A 21,672-nucleotide genomic window follows, 5' to 3' on the forward strand; every position below is an offset into this window, starting at 1 on the left:
GTGAGGTAAACATTTTAGTTAGGAATGTTTTGATTTTTTTTAAATTTTATTTAAGGCAACGGGGTTAAGTGACTTGCCCAAGGTCACACAGCTAGGCAATTATTAAGTGTCTGAGGGCCAGATTTGAACCCAGGTACTCCTGACTCCAGGGCCGGTGCTTTATCCACTGCGCCACCTAGCCGCCCCAAAAACAAAATTTTAAATAATAAGTGGAACAAAGAACAAATCACAGAAACAATAATAATATGAAAGAAACTGATAATATGAAACAACCTGGTAAAATTTCTGGGATAGAGGTAAAGCAATTCTCAGTGGACAAGGAATCATAACCCTACAAACATATTAACAAAATAGAAAAAAAATTAATAAATTGAAAATTCATTTAAATAATTAGAATCATAACAAATAAAATAAGCACAAAAGAAGAGATATTAAAAATAAAAGTAGATGAAACAGAAACCAAATTAACTGCATGGAAATATTAAACAAAACTAAAAGTTGGTTATCTGAAAGACTAATAAAACTGATATAAACTATTAGCTGATATAATTAAAAAGACAGAGAAAAGCAAATAAAAATAGAAAATGAGCAAGTTTAAATCACATAAAACCAGAAGGAATAAAAAGAATAATCAGAAAATATTTGCTTCTGCTTCTGTGATAACAAAACAGAACAAAAAATAAAGAAAATATCCTCAATAATATAAAATATTCAAATTATTAGAAGACCAGAGAGATAATTTAAATGACTCAACTTCAGAAAAAGAATTGGCATTAACTTTAAAGTAACTATCAAAGGGGAAAAAAACCTCTCTTCATTCTGATGGATTCATAGAATTTTTTCAAACTTTAAAGGAACAGTTATTAACAATACTAAGAAACATTGTTCCCAAAATTTGAGAAAGAAAGCACCCCTTCAGATTCTTTTTTATGAGACAAATATATTATCACAATATCCAAATTAGAGAATAAAATAAAGAAAATTGGCTATATTATTAATGAATATTGATTTCAAAGGTTTAAACACAATCCTATCAGATTGACTAGAGCAGTTTAATCCATGAAATCATTCATTATTGCCAAGACAAATTTATTCTAGACTGCAAGGTTGGTTCAGTATTAGGAAACGAGTCAACATAATCACATTAAAAATCAAAACATTTGGGGCGGCTAGGTGGCGCAGTGGATAGAGCACCGGCCCTGGAGTCAGGAGTACCTGGGTTCAAATTTGACCCTCAGACACTTAATAATTGCCTAGCTGTGTGACCTTGGGCAAGTCACTTAACCCCATTGCCTTAAATAAAAGTAAAAAAAAATCAAAACATTCCTAACTAAAATGTTTACCTCACTAGATACAAAAAAAAAGTCTTATGGGGCAGCTAGGCGGTGTAGTGGATAAAGCACTGGCCTTGGAGTCAGGAGTACCTGGGTTCAAATCCGGTCTCAGACACTTAATAATTACCTAGCTGTGTGGCTTTGGGCAAGCCACTTAACCCCATTTGCCTTGCAAAAAAACCTAATTAAAAGAAGTCTTAGAGATAGTATAACATGCATTTCTGTTCAAAACAAAACAAACTAAAAAATTCTCTACAAATATCATAAATCTTAATATCATAAAAAAGGATCCCTCTCAAACAAAAAGCATACTTTATATGCAATAGAGATACATTAGTACCTTTTCTAATAAATATAGGAGTAAAATAAGGATGATTAAACTCCCCACTATTATTTGATATAGTGCTGGAAATACTAGTAACAACAATAAGACAAGAGAAAGGAATTAAATGCAAAAAGGTAGGTAAAAAGGAAATAAAACTATTGATGATGATATACTTCAAAAATTCTAGGGAATCAGCATAGATACTAATTGAGACAGTTTCTGCAAAGTTTCAAATTTCAAAATAAACCCTCAAAAATCAACTACATTGTTGGAACAACAAATAGAAGATTAGCATTGCCCCTCTACAAAGATTATATATTTGTAAAGTATTCCATATTTTTGTGTTGTTTATAAGAAGTACTCTTGAAAGAGGAAGATTTATAGACTTAAAATAAGGGAAAGTGCAGAAGCTATTATGCTTCAACCAAAGTAAAAAAAGAAAAGACAGGTGGCAATCTTACTCCCAGACAAAGCAAAAGCAAAACTAGACCTAATTAAAAGGGAAAAATAGTAAAATACATTTAGCTAAGAGGTATCATAGATAATGAATTAATATCAATTCTAAAAATACGTATATGGCATAGCATCCAAATTCATAAGGGAATGGGTTATAGGAGAAAATGTAGGAGGAAATAAAATTATAATAGTAGGGTATTTCAATTACTCTTTCAGATCTAGATCAGTCTAACCATAAAATAAACAAGAAAGAAGTTAAGAAAATGCAGAATTTTAGAAAACTTAGATATCTAGCTTTCCAAAGAATGTTGAATGTTGAAGGAAATATACCCATTTTTCAGCTTTGCATGGCACCTTCACAATAATTGGTTATGTTTTAAGGCATTAAAAACTCCATAAGCAAATGCTGACAAATAGAAATAGTAAGTACATCTTTTTTTCTTGCCATAATGAAATAAAAATAATATTCAATAAAAACCTATGAAACATAGATTATATAAATAACTTAATCCTGAAAAATTATAGAAACAATAATTTCATTATATATAATGACAATAATGAGACAACATATCAAAGTCTAGGGGATGCAGACAAAGCAGTATCTAGGGGAAAATTTATATTTCTAAATGTTCACATCTATAAAAAAGAGAAAGAGATCAGTGAATCAGGTATGAAACAAAAAAGAAAAGCCTTAGGAAAGCAACAACTTAAAAACCTCAAACAAAATAGAAATCCTAACAAAGAAGTAACTGATAAAAATAAAAGCTTAAAAAAATTAGTTGAAGGAATAAAACTAGGAACTACTTTTTAAAAACAACACAATAAAAGAGATTAAACTTCAGTGAGTTTCATTTTTAAAAAGAAAATTAAATTACAGTATCAAAAGTTAAAAAATGGTGAATTTACAGCCAATGAAGATGAAATAGAAGCATTATTAGGAGTCATTTTGCCCAACAATATACGAATAAAATTGTCAATCTAATGAAATGGATAAATATTTACAAAAATATACATTGTCCAGCTAAAATACTTAATAAAAATTTTAGAAAAAAACAATGAACAAACCATAAATGAGTTCCCTAAAGAAAAAAATCTTCAAGGACTGGATGGATTTTCAAGTGAATTCTACCCAACATTTAAAAACAATTAGTTTAAATATTATATAAACTACTTGGAAAAAATAAAGATGTTCTTCCAATTTCCTTTTATTACATAAATATGATTTAGATACCTAAGCTATGAAGATTAAAAATCGAGAAAGAAAACTATAGAATATTTCCTCTAATGAATATCAATGTGAAATTTTTAAGGTAAAATACAAATTTTTTGCATAGAGCCATTGTAACTAAAATTAGAAGAGCAAGAAACTGAGAATAACTCTTTGTAACAAGTTTCTTGGATAATTATCTCATTTTCAAAATATATTGTGATCTGAGTCAAATTTTCAAGAACAGCCATTCTCCAATTTATAAATGGTCAAAGGATATGAACAGATAACTTCAAGAGGAAGATGTCAAAGCTCTCAATAATAATATGAAAAAAATGTTCTGAATCACACTAATTAATCACACATTAAAATAACTCTGAGGTACTAACTCACATTCATCAAATTGGCTAAATGACAAAAAAAGAAAAATGACATGCTGAAAAGAATGTGGGTAAAATAGGTCTAATATTGCATTATTGGTAGAACTGTGAACTAATCTGATCAGTCTCTAAAGCAATTTGGAATTATTTCTAAAGGACTTTTAACCTCTCCATAGCTTTGTTCTATTATTACCAATAATGTTTGTCCTTCATTGTCAAAGAAGATTATATCAGGGCTGTGATGCCATGACAAGCATATGAACTGGATTTGAGTGAGGGTGTGCTGTGCTAAGTCACGAACCTCACTTTCTCCTCTAGAGTCATTTGGTCCAGTGGCCAGATATGAATCAGGACAACTAGAGATGGTCCTGGATGTAGGGCAATCAGGGTCAAGTGACTTGCCCAAAGGGATACAGCCAGTAAGTGGCAAATAACTGAGGTCAAATTCAAACTCCTGTCCTCCTAAATCTAAGGACAGTGCTCTATCCACTGTGCCACTTAGCTGTCTGCGTTACCGTTATTATCACTACTAAGTCTATATCCCTAAGACATCAAAAATAATGGAAAAGGATCCCTATGAACAAAAATATTTATAACAGCTCTTTTCATGGAATTGGAAACTGAAGAAATGGTCCTCAGCTGAAGAATGATTGAACAATTATGGGATATTATCTTGCCTTAGGAAGTGTTGAAAGGAATGTGTTCTGGGAAAAAAAAAAACCTAGAAAGAATTACACGAATTGATGCAAAGTGAAAACAGAACCAGAACAGTTTACCTAGTAACATGAATATTATAAAAATAATAAACTTTGAAAGGCTTGGTAACCCTATCAAACAATAATCCTCTACAATTTCAAAAGACTCATGAGGAAACAAATTATCCACCTCAGCATAGAGAACTGATGAATTCAGAATGCAAATTAAAACGTCTTTGTTTCTTTTTGCTTTCTTTCTCTATATCTCTTTCTTGTCCCTGTCACTCTCTCTCAAAATACATGAAGTATATGAATATTATTCTATCAAAGAACATAGAATACTTGTGTAGATTTAATTACAAAGAATTCCTTAAAGAAATAAAGACTTAAATAGCTTCAAGAATATTCAGTGCCATACCAAAATAATAAAAATGGCAATGTCTAATAATATATAAATCAAATTGCTACATGAACATTTTGTTGAACTTAAAAAAAACAAAATTCATTTGGAAAAACAAAAGATTTGTTTGCCGTGTACCCTGAGATTGACTAGTCATGCTTCTACTAAAGATGCTGAGGTCCAGAGAATTAAAGTAATGTGGCCAGACACACACAGCCTCTGAACCCACAGCCAAGTAAATTTTCCACTTTATCTCAGGTACAGTGTAACATGGCTTAAGGTGCCAAGAAGCATGTAGCAGCTTCAAAGCACTGAATGCTGAATAACTTAACAAGAATTTTTGCTCCAAGACCATCCACAGGTCCCCAAAAGCTGAGAGAATGTCTCATCATTTTCCTGGGAAACAGACTTAATTATGCCCTGATTGGAGATGAAGTAAAGAAGATCTGCATGCAACAATTCATCAATATTGATGGCAAGGTCTGCACTGATATTACATATCGTGCTGGCTTTATGGATGTCATTAGCATTGAGAAGGCAGGTGAACACTTTCATTTGGTTTATAACACAAATGGATGCTTTGCTGTTTATCATATCACAGTTGAGGAGACTAAACATAAATTGTGAAAGTGAGAAAAATCTTTGTGGATACAAAAGGTATTCCCTATCTGATGACCCTTGATATTGATATGATCCATTACCCAGTTCCTCTCACTAAAGTGAATGATACAATATAGATTAATTTAGAAGCTGACAAGATCACTGATTTCATCAAGTTTGGTACTGCTAACCTAATTATAGTGACTGATGGAGTTAACTTGGTTTAAATTGGTGTGATCACAAATAGGGAGAAATATCCTGGCTGACTTAATGTTGTCTATGTAAAAGATGCCAGGGGCAGCTAGGTGGCGCAGTGAATAGAGCACTGGCCCTGGAGTCAAGAGTACCTGAGTTCAAATCCAGTCTCAGACATTTAATAATTACCTAGCTGTGCGGCCTTGGGCAAGCTACTTAACCCCATTGCCTTGCCAAAAAAAAAAAAAACCTTAAAAAAAAAAGATGCCAACGGCAATAGTTTTGTCCCTATGCTCTCACACATTTTTGTTTTTGGCAAAGATAATAAACTTTGTATCTCTCTTCCCTGAAAGGATATCTACCTTAAAATTTCTGAAAAAATAGAAAAGAGATTGACAGTTAAGCAGAGCAGGGGTTAGATGATTGATAAGAATTTGTCAACATAATTATATTGAAGTGTTATAATTTTTAACAAAAAATATGATTGTCCTACAAAACTATAAAAACAGAAAATAAGAAAAAAAGTAGCTTAAACAACTCAGTCTTAGAAAATAAAATTGAACAAGCCAAGAATGTTTTTCTCTTCTTTCCTTGAATTAAGGTATTATAGGCATAAATGATGCAAAAAATGTTAGAAGATGTAGCTGTATTACTTTTACTTACGTGCTTTTCTTTGTTACATGGGAAGGCTCACTGCTTGGAGGAGGGGGAGAGGCCCAAAATGACTGATGTAAAAAACTTCAAGAAAGAGAAAGATATAGAATAGCAAGAGAAATGTTGAAAAGGGATAGGAATGAATGGAGAATGACACCTTGAGACCTCAAATTATATTATAAAGCACTAGTTCTCAAAACTATCTTATACCAATTTAAAAATAGATAGACCAATGTTGTGAAACTGTTTGATAACATGTTGATATGGAAAACATAAATTACCTAAGGGAAAAAACTCCTTTTTTGATTAAAAAACTGCTAGGAATATTGGAAAGCAATTGAGGAAATTGGAAAGCAGTCTAGTAGGAATGACATTTGGATAAATATTTCACATATTATTCCACAACACAATCTAAATGAATGTGTGTCCTTAACATTAAAAACCAATTGATTTTTTTAAAGACCAATTGATTTTTAAAAATTAAAAGAGAAGCAGATCATATACATTTCACAGCCATGGGTAAATAATATCTTCTTAACCAAACAAGGGATATAATTGCAAAATATGAAATAGATAACTTTGATATCATGAAACTTAAAAGCTCATGTAAAGACAAAGTTTATATATGTAAGATAAGGGAAGTAGTTGAATGGGAAAAACATCTTTGTATCAAATTTCTGATGTTTTTTTATCCAAGAAATATAAATTATTAATATCCTTCTGTCTGTTTAATAGTCATTCAACAATAGATAAATGCTCAAAGGTCATGAGTTCTTAAAAGAATCGCAAAGTATTCCCAAGCATATCAAAGAATGTTCCAAATCATTGACAACAGTAGTAACTAGGTGGCAAAGTGGCACACACTGGAATCATGAGGACCTGAGTTCGTATCCAGACAAAACATTAAAGAAATGCAAAACAAAAACACCCTGAGTTTTTACCTCATACCTTGAAAATTAGCAAAGTTAACTAAAAATGATAATAATGTTGGAAGGATTGTGGGCTAAAAAGAATACTGTTACATTGTTGATCAATCTGTGAATTGTTACAACCATTTTTGAAATCAAATTAGAGTAATGCAAATAAAGTGACTAAAATGTCCATACCCTATGCCTAAGGAAATCATTGATAAGGAGAAAGGTCTCTATAAACCAAAATATTTGTAGCAGCACTTTTGGGTATAGCAATGAATTGAGACTGAACTAGATGTTCATCAATTGGGGAATGGCTAAATGTGAATGGAATGGAATGGAATGGAATGGAATGGAATGGAATGGAATGGAATGAACTAATGTAATAAAATATTATAGGACTGTAATAAATAAATGTGATGAATACAGAGAGATCTAAATGGACTGATATAGATTATAAGTAAGAAGAACCAAGAAAATGATATATACAAGGACTTCTGCAATGGAAATGGGAAGAACTACTAAATATACAAAATAAAAAGTGAATTAACAAAATTATAAAGATCAAGTATGAGTGCAGTAAAGAGATATGAATAAACCCTCCTCCCATATCAACCTACCCTTTCATGGAGAGGGAGGCCCATTAATATTGCACATTGTATAGGCTTTCAGACTTTTTCAATGCATTGATAGGCATACTGAATTTTTCCTTTTCCTTTTTCTTTTTTTTGTTTTTGAAAAATTCTATTTGTTGTATAGGATAGTTCTCTGACAAGGGGAAAGGGAAATATTTGATTATTGATGTAGAAATTATTCTACAATTAACTACCTCTGAAGTTAGATCACCAGTTGGATAAAACAAAGACTGAAATTAATACATAATAATTAGAATAAAAGTGAAGCTATGGCATCTTTCCCTCTTTCTTATGGTCCCTAATCCAGTTTTTCATATTCATCATGACTTATAGTCCCTATAGCCTTCATTTCTTTCCCAAGTCATATTCTCTATACTTGTTAAATTTTCTCCCTTTCCTTCTTCAACCCTTTAGAAAATCACTCCCAATTCTACATTATCCTCAACACTTGAATCTCTCCCCCCTTGTTCTGTCACTGATCATGTTTTGGATTACTCACACCATCAACCTTTCCTCTTCTCTTATTCACTTATTGCTGAATGGAACTAGGAAAAATTATGAAACTCCATTGATTGGGTCCACTTCAGTATAAATTTTTAGTACTTAATTTCACCAGGACCTTCACTATATTCTTTTATATGTCTTTAATTGATTTGCTTTTCCTTTTAAGTACAGTAGTTAGTTTTTCATCTATCTGCAATCCTCCCATGGCACTCCTCTCCTATTCTCCCACCCTGAGGACTTCTCTTTGTACATCACTAAAAAAATGGAGGCCATTTGACAAGAAATCCTTCTACCTCCCATAGCACTCTGCTTCCATGATTTCCTCTTCCTCTGGTCTACAGGAAAGAGGTAGCCGTTCTCCTTTCCAAGGCAAATACTATATCCTTGATCACATTTTCTCATGATTCCTCAATCAAATTGATGATGCTGTCATCCCCACACTGTCCCTTATCTTCAGGCTCTTCTGGATCCCTCTCTGATTTTAAAAAGAAAAGAAAAATCCATAAACATTCCTCTGTCTCACTCACCCTTGAAAAATCCTCTCAATCTAATCATCCTTAGAACCTGTTATACTATATCTCTTTTTCTATTTTCAGTTAACACCATGAGAAAGAAGTCTTTAATTGGTACCTCTTTTAACTTTCTTTTCAGTCCTTTATTTTTTGTATTCTGGCTTCCAACCTCAACATTCAATTGAAATTTTTCTCCAAAATTACCAATTATCTCTTAAAATGTGCTTACATATTTTTTTGTTTTTTAAAAGATTTTATTTGAGTTTTGAATTTTACAATTTTTTTCCCAATCTTAATTCCCTCCCCCCACCCCCACCCCCCCACGGAAAGCAATCTGTCAGTCTTTATTTTGATTCCATGTTGCACATTGATCCAAATTGAGTGTGATGGGAAAGAAATCACATCCTTAAAGAGGAAACAAAAAGTATAAGAGATAATAAGATCAAACAATAAGATGTCTCGGTTTTTTCCTAAAATAAAGGGAATAGTCCTTGAAATTTGTTCAAACTGCACAGCTCTTTATGTGGTTACAGATGGTATTCTCCATTGCAGACAGCCCAAAATTGTCCCTGGTTGTTGCACTGATGGAACGAGCAAGTTCATCAAAGTTGAACATCACCCCCATGTGGCTGATAGGGTGTACAGTGTTTTTCTGGTTCTGCTCATCTCACTCAGCATCAGTTCATGCAAATCTCTACAGGCTTCCCTGAATTCCTGTCCCTCTTGGTTTCTAATAGAACAATAGTGTTCCATGACATACATATACCACAGTTTGCTAAGCCATTCCCCAAATGAAGGACATTTACTTCATTTCCAATTCTTTGCCACCATAAACAGGGCTGCTATAAATATTTTTGTACAAGTAATGCTTTTACCCTTTTTCCTCATCTCTTCAGGGTATAGACCCAGTAGTGGTATTGCTGAGTCAAAGGGTATGTACATTTTTGTTGCCCTTTGGGCATAGTTCCAAATAGCTCTCCAGAAGGGTTGGATGAGTTCACAGCACCACCAACAGTGTAATAGTGTCCCAGATTTCCCACATCCCTTCCAACACTGATCATTATCCTTCCTGGTCATATTGGCCAATCAAGCGGTGTGAGGTGGTACCTTAGGGAAGCTTTAATTTGAATTTCTCTAATAATTAATGATTTAGAGCATTTTTTCATATGGCTATGGATTACTTTGATCTCCTCATCGGTAAATTCCTTTTGCATATCCTTTGACCATTTGTCAATTGGGGAATGGCTTTTTGTTTTAAAAATATGACTCACTTCTCTGTATATTTTAGAAATGAGTCCTTTGTCAGAATCATTAGTTGTAAAGATCGTTTCCCAATTTACTACATTTCTTTTGATCTTGGTTACAGTGGTTTTATCTGTGCAAAAGCTTTTTAATTTAATGTAATCGAAATCATCTAATTGGTTTTTGGTGATATTCTCCAACTCTTCCTTAGTCATAAACTGTTCCCCTTTCCATAGATCTGACAGGTAGACTAGTCCTTGATCTTCTAATTTGCTTATAGTATTTTTTTATGTCTATGTCCTGTAACCATTTGGATCTTATCTTGGTAAAGGGTGTGAGGTATTGGTCTAATCTAAGTTTCTTCCATACTAACTTCCAATTTTCCCAGCAATTTTTATCAAAGAGGGAGTTTTTATCCCAATGGCCAGACTCTTTGGGTTTATCAAACAGCAGATTACTATAATCATCTCCTGCTTTTACACCTAGTCTATTCCACTGGTCCACCACTCTATTTCTTAGCCAATACCAGTTTTGATGACTGATGCTTTATAATATAATTTTAGATCTGGTAGGGCTAAGCCACCTTCTTTTGTACTTTTTTTCATTAAGCTCCTGGCAATTCTTGACTTTTATTTCTCCATATGAATTTACTTACAATTTTTTTCTAACTCATTAATTTTTGGAATTTTGATTGGTAGGGCACTAAACAGATAATTTAGTTTTGGTAGAATTGTCATTTTTATTATATTAGCTCTATCTATCCATGAGCAGTTGATATTTGCCCAGTTATTTAAATCTAATTTATTTTGTGTGACAAGTGTTTTATAATTGTTTTCAAAAAGATTCTGAGTCTGTCTTGGCAAATAGACTCTCAAATATTTTATATTGTCTGAGGTTACTTTGAATGGGATTTCTCTTTCTAGCTCTTCCTGCTGTTTCTTGCTAGACATATATAGAAAAGTTGAGGATTTATGAGGGTTTATTTTATAACCTGCCACTTTACTAAAATTGCTAATTGTTTCTAGTAGTTTTTTAGATGATTTCTTGGGATTCTCTAGGTAGACCATCATGTCATCTGCAAAGAGTGAGAATTTTGTCTCTTCCTTCCCAATTCTAATTCCTTCAATTTGTTTTTCCTTCTCTAATTGCTGATGCTAACATTTCTAATACAATATTGAATAGTAGTGGTGATAATGGGCATTCTTGTTTCACCCCTGATCTTATTGGGAATGCCTCTAGCCTCTCCCCATTGAATATAATGCTTGTTTCAGATAGATACTGCTAATTATTTTAAGGAACAGTCCATTTATTCCTACACTCTCTCTAGTGTTTTTAATAGGAATGGATGCTGCATTTTGTCAAAAGCTTTTTCAGCATCTATTGATATGATCATATGATTTCTGATAAGTTTGTTGTTGATATAATTGAGTATACTAACAGTTTTCCTAATATTGAACCAACCCTGAATTCCTGGGATAAATCCTACTTGGCCATAATGTATTATCCTAGTGTTGACTTGTTGTGATCATTTTGCTAAGATTTTATTTAATATTTTTGCATCTATATTCATCAGGGAGATAGGTCTATAATTTCTTTCTCTATTTTAACTCTTCCCGGTTTAAGTAACAGTAAAATATTAGTTTCATAGAAAGAGTTAGTCAAAGTTCCATCTTTCCCTATTTTTCCAAAGAATTTGTATAGGATTGGAACCAATTGTTCCTTAAATATTTGGTAGAATTCACTTGTGAAGCCATCAGGCCCTGGAGATTTTTTTTAGGGAGTTCAGTAATGGCTTGTTGAATTTCTTTTTCTGAGATAGGGCTGTTTAGGTATTTAATCTCTTCTTCATTTAACCTGGGCAACTTATATTTTTGTAAATATTCATCCATTTCACTTAGATTATCATATTTATTGGAACAGAGTTGGGCAAAATAATTTCGAATTATTACTTTAATTTCCTCCTCATTGGTGGTGAGTTCACCTTTTTCATTTATGATACTAGCAATTTGGTTTTCTTCTTTCTTTTTTTTAATCAAATTGACCAGAGGTTTATCAATTTCATTGTTTTTTTTCATAATACCAACTTTTGGTTTTATTTATTAATTCAATAGTTTTTTGCTGTTAATTTTATTATTTTCTCCTTTAATTTTTAGAATTTCTAATTTGGTACTTAATTGGGGATTTTTGATTTGTTCTTTCTCTAATTTTTTTAGTTGCGTATTTAGTTCATTGATTTCCTCTTTCTCCAGTTTATTCATATAAGCATTTAGAGCTATAATATATCCCCTGAGAGCCGCTTTGAGTGAATCCCATAGGTTTTGGTATGTTGTTTCATTATTGTCATTATTTAGGATAAAATGGTTAATTCTTTCTATAATTTGTTTTTTGGTCCACTCATTCTTTAAAATGAATTTATTCAAGTTTCCAACTGGTTCTGGGTCTATGTCTCCTTGGCTCAATATTGCATATGACTTTTATTGCACTGTGATCTGAGAAAGATGTATTCACTATTTCTGCCTTTCTGCAGTTGACCATTAGGTTTTTAATGTCCTAGTACATAGTCAATTTTTGTATAAGTTCCATATACTGCAGAGAAAAAGGTATATATTCCTTTCTATCCCCATTCAATTTCCTCCATAAGTCTACCATATCTAGTTTTTCTAACAATCTATTTACTTCCTTAACTTATTTCCTGCTTATTTTATGATTCGATTTATCTAGATCTGAGAGTGGGAGGTTGAGGTCTCCCACTAGTAGAGTTTTGCTGTCTATGTCTTCCTGTAGTTCTTTCAGCTTTTCCTCTAATAATCTGGATGCTATCCCATTTGGGTGCATATATATTCAGTATTGAAATAACTTTATTGTCTATGGTACCTTTTAGGAGAATAAAGTTTCCTTCCTTTTCTCTTTTAACACTATCTATTTTTGCTGCTGTTTTGTCTGAGATAAGGATTGCATCACTTCAGCTGAAGCAAAATATATTTTTCTCCAACCTTTTACCTTTACTCTATATGTATCTTTCTGCTTTAAATGAGTTTCTTGTAAGCAGCATATTGCAGGATTCTGGTTTTTAATCCACTCTGCTATTCACTTACGTTTTAAGGGAGAGTTCATCCTATTCACATTCAAAGTTATGATTACTAATTCTTTATGGCCCTCCATGCTATCTTCCCTCTGTTTGTATTTCCCCCCCGCCCCCCTTATCCATATTCCCCAGTATTTTGTTTCTGAATACCACCCCCTTCAGTGTGTTTGCCTTCCTATATCACCCCTCCCCTTTCTTTCCCCTTAACCTTTTTCCCTTTTTCCTTCCCTACCTTTTATTAGTTCCCCTTTGTTCCCCACTGCCCCTCCCTTTCTCTGTTTTCCCCCCTTACCTTTTCCCCTTTTAATACTTGAAAGGTTAGATGTTTTTTAAGTTAACTAACTATGTGTAAATTGACTTTAAGCCAAGTCTAATAAGAAGAAGATTCAGGTGTTTCTCATCTCCTCCCTTCTTCCCCTCTATTATCATAGGTATTTTGTACCTCTTAGTGTAATGAGATTTACCCCATTCAATCCCCTCCCTCCTCCCATCTCCTTCCTGTCCCCCTTTCTAAGGAGGTAGTGTTTTTTAGATCATTCTATCGGAGTCATAGAAAATTCTGAGTATCCGTAACTTCTAGCTAAGTACATTCTATCTAATAGAGTTAAAATTCTTGAGAGTTATTAGTGTTTTTCTCCCAAGTGGGGTTAAAACCAGTTACATCCCATTAGATAGCAATCTCATGGATAGGTTATGAATGTCCATCACTTCTGGCTAGGTATATTCTCTCTGTTAGAGTTACAGTTCTCAAGATTTATGAGAATCTTTTCCCCCATGCTGGGATATAGCCAGTTTTAACTTATTGGATAGCAGTTTTTTTTCCCTTTTACCGCCCCCCCCCCCCTTTTTTATACCTTTTCATGTGTCTCTTGAACCTCCTTTTTTGATGTCCAAATTTTCTGTTTAGCTCCGGTCTTTTCATCAGGAATTTTTTCAATTCTTCCATTTCGTTAAATGTCCATCTTTTTCCCTGGAAGAGGAGGCTCAGCTTTGTGGGATAGTAGATTCTTAGCTGCATTCCAAGCTCCCTTGCTCTTTGAAATATCTCATTCCAGGCCCTTCAATCCCTTAATGTTGATGCAGCCAGGTCCTGTGTAATCCTTACTGTAGCTCCTTGATATTTAAATTGCTTCTTTCTGGCTGCTTGCAGGATTTTCTGTTTTATCTGATAATTCTGGAATCTTGCTACAACATTCCTTGGAGTTTTCATTTTAGGGTCTTTTTTCTGGCGGGGATCGATGTATTCTTTCAATAACTACTTTGCCCTCTGGTGCCATGATATCAGGGCAATTTTCCATCCCTAGATCCTGTAATAGTAAGCCCAGGCTTTTTTTTTCCTCTTCAGTGTTTTCAGAAAGTCCAATAATTCTCAGGTTTCCCCTCCTCGACTTATTCTCAAGGTCAGTGGTTTTGCTGATGAGGTATTTTACATTTTCTTCTATTTTTTCTGTTCTTTGATTTTGTTTAACAGGCTTTTGCTGTCTCATGAAGTCATTAGTTTCTGCAGACTCCTCTTTTTTTTAGGGAGGAGTTTTCTTCATTAACCTTTTACAACTCCTTTTTCAGTTGGTCAATTCTACTTTTGAAAGAGCTTTCCATTTGACCAATTGAGGTTTTGAGAGAATTATTTTCTTTTTGCATTTGCCCAAATGAGGATCTGAGAACATTATACTCATTTTGTCTTTGTCCAATTGATGATCTGAGAGATTTATTCTCATTTTGTGTTCATCCAATTGAGGATTTGAGAGATTTAGTCTCATTTTGTATTTGACCAATTGTATTTTCTAATGATTTACTTTCTTGTTGCAAGGTATTAATTGTCTCTAACAAATTTTCCAGTTGATATTTAAACTCCTTCCTTATTTCTACAAGGAAGTCTTTCTGTGCTGGAGGACAGATCATATTCTCCTCAGAGGTTCTAGGTTTCTCTGAATTAGGGTCTTTTCCTTCCAAGAATTTTTCTATAGATCCACCTTTCCACTGACCCTCCTTCATTTTGCTAAGACCTTGAGTTGGGGAGGGGCTGGTTTACAGGGGTTTGGGATCACTAGAGGCTTTACTCACTGAATGCAATTTCTCTGGTTAGCCAGTAGGAGGTGCTGGTTGCTTTCTCTGGAGTGTCTGTGACCTTGATTGAGGCCTTCTCCCTTAGCTTGAAGGGAGCAATTGAAGCTATTGAATCTCTTTGCCTTCACTCAAAGGTGGGCTTTACCCTGGGGTGAGGTCATTCCTCTCCCTTTTGTCAGCTGGGCTGGTTCTTCTGCTCACACACCTGTGCCTGAGGCAGAAGTAGTCTGCAATTGTTTGTTCTGGAAAGAGGCCTCAGCCACAATGGAGGCATATACTCAGAGTTACTCAGACCTGATGAGCCCAGGGATGGTGTCCACAGCTCTCTGGCACCGGAACTCTCCCCCCAGCCCTGTTGGCAAGCTCCAGAGGGACAGCACCAACACCAGTGCCTCTGCTCCCTAGTTGACTCAAGCCCCAGTAGTCTAGCCCCACCACTGATCAAGCAGGGCCATCTCTCAGGCCCTCAGAGTCACTGGCTCCAATTCAGCTGCTAATCTGGCTGATCTGGGGCTGATCCACGCTCTGCACCCAGACTCACCTGCCCAGACTCACCCGCCTGAATTTGCCCAAGGCTGCTGCGGAAGACAAATCCTGAGGTAGATGTTCTTTCTCCTGGCTTTTCTTTCTGGGGTTTGTGGGTCAGATTTCTGTTAAGAGGTTTGTTTCATATGATAGATGGGGAAAGATCAGGAGACTTTAGAACTGTGCCTGTCTTCTCTCCGCCATCTTGGCCAGAACTCAAAATATCCTTATATATTTTAAAAATTTTTTGTCTCATCAAGAATTTATTTTCTCTCCTTTCTACTTCCCATTCCCATTGGGAAAAAAAGAGAAAAGTACAAATTTTGTAACAAATACTCACATTCAAGCAAAATAAACTCTCAAATTGTTTGTGGCCAGGAAGTTTACCTGGAAGTCAGTGGCATGCATCCTCTAGAATCACTGCTAATCATCGCATCAGTCAGAATTCTTAAGTCTTTCAACGTTGTCTTTATGAAGTTGCTGTTTTTACATAAATTATTCTCCTGGTTCTGTTTATTTTACTCTGAATTAGTTCATACAAACCTTCCCATGTTTCTTTGAAACCATTCTTTTGGTCATTTCTCAAGTCATAATAGTATACCATTTAGACATTTTCCAATTCATGAATAGAAACAGTCTATTACATAACAAATCTAATGGTCTGTTTCAGTCTTCATCCTTGACTCCTCTGTAGCTTTTTATATTATCGATCATCTCCTGGATATTTTCTCCTAAGTTTTCCTGACACTGCACTTTACTGGCTCTCCTGTTATCTGTCAAACCATTCTTTTTCAATCTACTTAACCAGCTCCTCAATCTTCTCAATCCACTTTGCTAGTTAGGGCAGCTAAGGTGGCACAGTGGATTGAACTCTGGCCCTGGAGTCAGTAGGACAGGAGTTGGAGTCCTGTCTCAGACAACTGATACTCACTTGTTGTATGACTCTAGGCAAGTCACTTAACCCTGACAGCCTTTTATCCAGGATCACCTCCAGTCATTCTGATTTATATCTGGCCACTGGACCCAGGTGATTCTGAAGGTGAATGTAAGACTGATGACTTATCAGAGCATCACCTCACTCAGATACAATTCACATACTTGTCATGGCATCACCTCCCTGATATCATGGTCTTCTTCAAAAATGAAGGACAAATACTTTGCTAGGTGCTTTTTAAGATTGAATAATGGTGTCCCTGCTGTGGTGACAAGACCTTGAGACTATCTTCTATCAGGTAGATTTTTAAGCAGGCAGTTCTGACTCTGTTGTTCAAGGAAAGAGTTTGTTCCCAGCATTGAGGTAGGTCAAAGTAGAATGGTCTCTCAGAAGTAGGTCCCTGGCATCTCCCTTGTGGAAACTTCCATCTTGGCTGATCTGGGTATGTGCCAAAACCCCATCACAAGTTTTTGTTGATGCTTTTGTTTTATGCCATGGTTACTCCTCAAGAATCTTCTTCTCCCTCTATTAAAAAAAAGTTAAGAAATACCAATTGACACAGTATCCATGTCTATATTTTTATATTTGTAATCAACTCAAATTCAGCAAACCTTTACTAAGTTCATATTATGTTTAGGCACTGTGCAAAGTACTATCAATACAAATAAGAAACAGAAAAATAGTCCCTGGCTTCAAGTAGCTTACTATCTAATGGAATCAAGAAACCCACAAAAGGAAGCTGAAAATGAAAAGTACTAGGGTGGAACCAAGAGTGGAGTTATGATGTTCCATGGACCAAGCAAATGGTTCTTAGGTCTCTATAAAGGAAGGCTTTGGGAGGAATTTATTGCTCTTCCCTCCATCTCTCCCATCAGAGGGGAGAGGTACCTGACAGAATAGAGCTGTTGTTTTTGTTGTTGTTCAGTTGCTTTAGTCATGTCTGACTCTGTGACCCATATGGGGTTTTCTTTTTTCTTTTTTTTTTTAAGGTTTTTGCAGGGCAATGGGGTTAAGTGGCTTGCCAAAGACCGCATGGCTAGGTAATTATTAAGTGTCTGAGGCCAGATTTGAACTCAGGTACTCCTGACTCCAGGGCTGGTGCTCTATTGACTGCGCCACCTAGCCACCCCTATATGAGGTTTTCTTAGTAAAGATGCTGAATGGTTTTCCATTTCCTTCTCCAGCTTCTTTTTCAGATGACTGGGGCAAAGAGGGTTAAGCGATTTGCCCAGGGTGTCACAGTTAGTCTAAGGCCAGATTTGAACTCAGGAAGAAGAATTTTCCTGATTCCATGTTCGACACTAGATGGGAGTTGAGAAAGTGTTGTAAATCAAAAACTGCATGGTGATGAGATTTCAGAACTGATCACCTGAACATGTTGCTGAAACCTAGTAGAGTTACTGATGGAAAATGGTCTTCTAGAATCAATATTGAAGACCACAGTCTGTAACTGATTCAGTACTTTTCACTAAAGACTGTCTTGAGCTGGCACTCAATCAGCACAACCTCAAAGAACCAGGATCCCTACCACAGTGAGGTCATCTGAATAGGACTTTTGAGTATATAATTTTAGAACATGAAATGATTCCTTTCCATTTATTTTCATTTTGATTCTTAGGATTTATTTCTTCTATCTTTGCAGTAATCCAACTTTGAAAATAGAATATTGAGTTTAGGTTTTTCGGAGTTCCATAATAATAGCAAACTAGAATAGTTTATGTTAGCTTTTTGAACAAATACAATGCAATCATTCATTTCGACCTAAAAATTATCCAGGAATTTAATAGTACTAATTTCTAAGTAAATATACTATTTGTTGTTTTTGTTCATGTAAAATTTAATAAATGTTTATTATTTGAAGTTCAAATATTTTATGCCTGTGTTTCCCCCTTCCACTTCTTACTAGAATCTTCCATTCCAAAAAATCCAGCACAGTATCACATCTCAAGATCACCAACCAGCTCCAGATAACTGTATCCTTAGTATGGTTGTGGGTCAGTTAAAGGTAAGGATTTTAAAAATTGATGCTACTTAATGCATTTAAGAAAAGTATTTGGTAAGTATAAAATTTTATCATTGTTTCTTATTTCCTTATTATATTATTGACAATCGCTCTGTACTTCTCTGAATCTTTCCTTGACTCAACATTGACCATATATTCATCAACCCCTTTAGTTCTTCCCTTGTCCATTAAACTTGTTATTGTTGTTGTTGTTGAATTTCTACTTGCATAATCAGATTACCAATAGATTGATGAAACTTTGGCATAAACCCTCAGTCTTTGGGTGAAGTAATCTATTATTTAATCACCATATAATTTATCATTCATAGAGGGACCCATTCTAGCAACTTGGATATATCCTATCAAACCTTTTAGATTGATCATTTATCATTAAATGATGCCTAGGACAGGATAGAGAGGTAATTTACTGCACTTGGACTTAATTATTGACTAGAAACTGGACTAGGAATTGATAAGTAAATTCAACCATAGTAAGAGGAAAGAAAACCAAGAAATTTATTATGAAATAAAGGAAAAATGCAAATGTTTGGGGAAAAGACTGAGAGGTGGAATTGAAAAAGTCAATAACCTATAAGAAGCCTGGAAACTATGTAATCACTATATTAAAGACTCAGAAAAAATAAATATGGATTTATGACCAACTAGCAATAGTCAAGAGGTCATCTTAGTAAAAGGAAAAAGATTGATTTTCCTTAAAAATTAAAATGTCACATGAGAACAGGGAGGTCTCTGAGAAGGAGTATAAATATTAAAAGGTTTAAAAATTCTTTGAAAAACAGTGTGACAATCCCTTTTTGACAATCCATGGGACAAATGTGTGTAAGAATAAAAAGATGATGGTTGATTTGGAAGAATGAAATCTCCAGGTATTTGAATGACACTCAACTTTTCTGAATAGGGAAGATGTCAAACTGATGAGAATTAGAATACCAAAATATGTTATGAGTCTACGCATTTATAAGTAAATAATCTAAATTATAGTTTAAAAGAAAAGAATCTGAATCAGCAATTATAATTCAGAGCAGGAATTAAGTAGTTGTAGATAATTTCCTGAGAATATTGATCCACTTTTTTTGTCAACAGATATAAATAAGTATAAAAACGTGATTTTACCCTTATTTAATAAATCCACATCTGAAATATTGTATTCTGCAATACGGCAATCTCTATTACCATACTTCAAAAAAGCTAATGAAACTAATGTACAGAATAGGGCAAATGAAGTGATTGGAATTGGGGTGGCAGAGGGAGTGGGAAATATGTACTCTTCATTCACTAAAGGTCTAAAACATACATATCTTTTCAAAGATTGTGGACAGTGATAACATCAAAATGAAATACACTTCTGATGCATACTGTATCTATTGTAAAATTCACAAAAAAAACTATAAAAGCTTTCTGTCTTGGTAAGCATAAAGTATTTTAGTAAGAAGGGACATAGGAGAAATATGTTCCTCTATAGTCTGATAATGACATTTAATTTTACTAATCATGATTGGATGCCACTTAAAACACTATATAAATAGAACTAAGAAAACAATATATATATATATATATATATATATAATGACTACAATAATTTAATAAATAGGACAAACATAAAATCAAATCAATGTTTCAAAATTAGAAAAAAGCACAAAGGAAGAGATATGAGAAAATATCCCTACTTCATTCCTTATGACTCTCTGGAAGATTTTTAAGTTGTAACATTGCACGTATTTTCAGACTTTTTCAATGAACTGATCAATTATGCTGATTTTTCCCTCTATTTTTTTGTCTTAAAATGCTATTTGTTATATGGGATGACTTTCTGGGAGGATGAGAGGGAGGGAAAGGATATTTACAAAATGGTAGTAAGGTTTTAAAAAGACAGTAAAAATTATTAAAAACTGAATACCATAGAATAACTTCCTCCCTTCTTTTTAAAAAGGTAGATGAAGAGCCTGTGATGGGATTCCACCAACTGTTTATTCTGAAGAATATGAATGACAAATGGATTTGCACTAATGATATTTTTAGACTGGCTTTGTACAACTTTGCTTAAGTATTTTGTATTCTTTCTACTCTCACACTTTCCCTACCAGGTTGTTCTTGGCTTGATTCAACATATGATAAACAGACAACATTGGATTTTTTCGTTTAGTTCTGCTGTGCTATGTGTTGAAAAAATAAAGAACATGGATGGCTGTGTAAAACAATCAAAGGGCAACTTCAGGGAAAGGATGGAGAGCTCTGCATCAAAATTTCACGATACTGGGAAATTGACTCAAATAGAAAAAGCACCAAAGTGCTGTCTTGGGAAAACAGATGTAAGCAAAATGTACCTTTTTTAAAAAAGACCTTGTTTAGGGGACCACATTTTTATTTGTTAGAACTGAGGGGGGAAAATTCTTTCATACGCATGAATTTAATAATAATAATAACGATAGATACTTCTCATTTTAAAGGAACTCTGGATTGGAAAACCCGATTCACTTCCTTAATACCCCTGCTTTGTGTTCAGCCAAAAATTAGTTAGCAATGCAGTTAATTCTAGGCAAGTTATTTTTATAGCTGTACTCAGAACATCTGTGGGATGGTGGCTGACACAAAGTAGACTTTTACGTGTCAAATATTAGAATATAGGAAATTGCTTTTTCACACAGATTTATAATGTTTGTGTTACTGTTCCATCAAACTGAATCCTATCATCCTTATGTTCTTAAATATGTGAAGTTACCAATTTCAGTATATAATTTCAATGAAACAATGAACCACAACTCTGGATACTAGGAATGATGAAATGCTATTTTTTTTTAAAAAACCATGAAAGAAAAAATTATCTAAAATCTACTACATTAAATGGGCCAAAAGAAGTGCCCAAGACACATGGATTTATTTTTAACTCTAGAGGAATGGCAACCTCTCTGAGCTTGGTTATGTCGTATTAATTAGAATAATTGCTAAGTATTCTGTAGATTACGAGCATACCATGTTCCCTTATACCAA

The 21,672-nt window shown here is 34.1% G+C and overlaps 1 protein-coding gene across 1 annotated transcript in view; it reads left to right on the forward strand.

The window, feature by feature from the left end:
* LOC141501097 (nuclear transport factor 2-like) overlaps positions 1 to 20,728 on the forward strand; it is a 33,673-nt gene extending 12,945 nt beyond the window's left edge. The window contains exons 3-4 of the mRNA XM_074204776.1: positions 18,568 to 18,666; positions 20,615 to 20,728. Coding sequence (XP_074060877.1) covers positions 18,568 to 18,666; positions 20,615 to 20,728 — 213 coding nt within the window. The remainder of the gene's footprint in view (positions 1 to 18,567; positions 18,667 to 20,614) is intronic.
* Positions 20,729 to 21,672: the final 944 nt, after the last annotated feature.

The sequence above is a fragment of the Macrotis lagotis genome, chromosome X (assembly GCF_037893015.1).
Source record: "Macrotis lagotis isolate mMagLag1 chromosome X, bilby.v1.9.chrom.fasta, whole genome shotgun sequence".
NCBI lineage: Eukaryota > Metazoa > Chordata > Mammalia > Peramelemorphia > Peramelidae > Macrotis > Macrotis lagotis.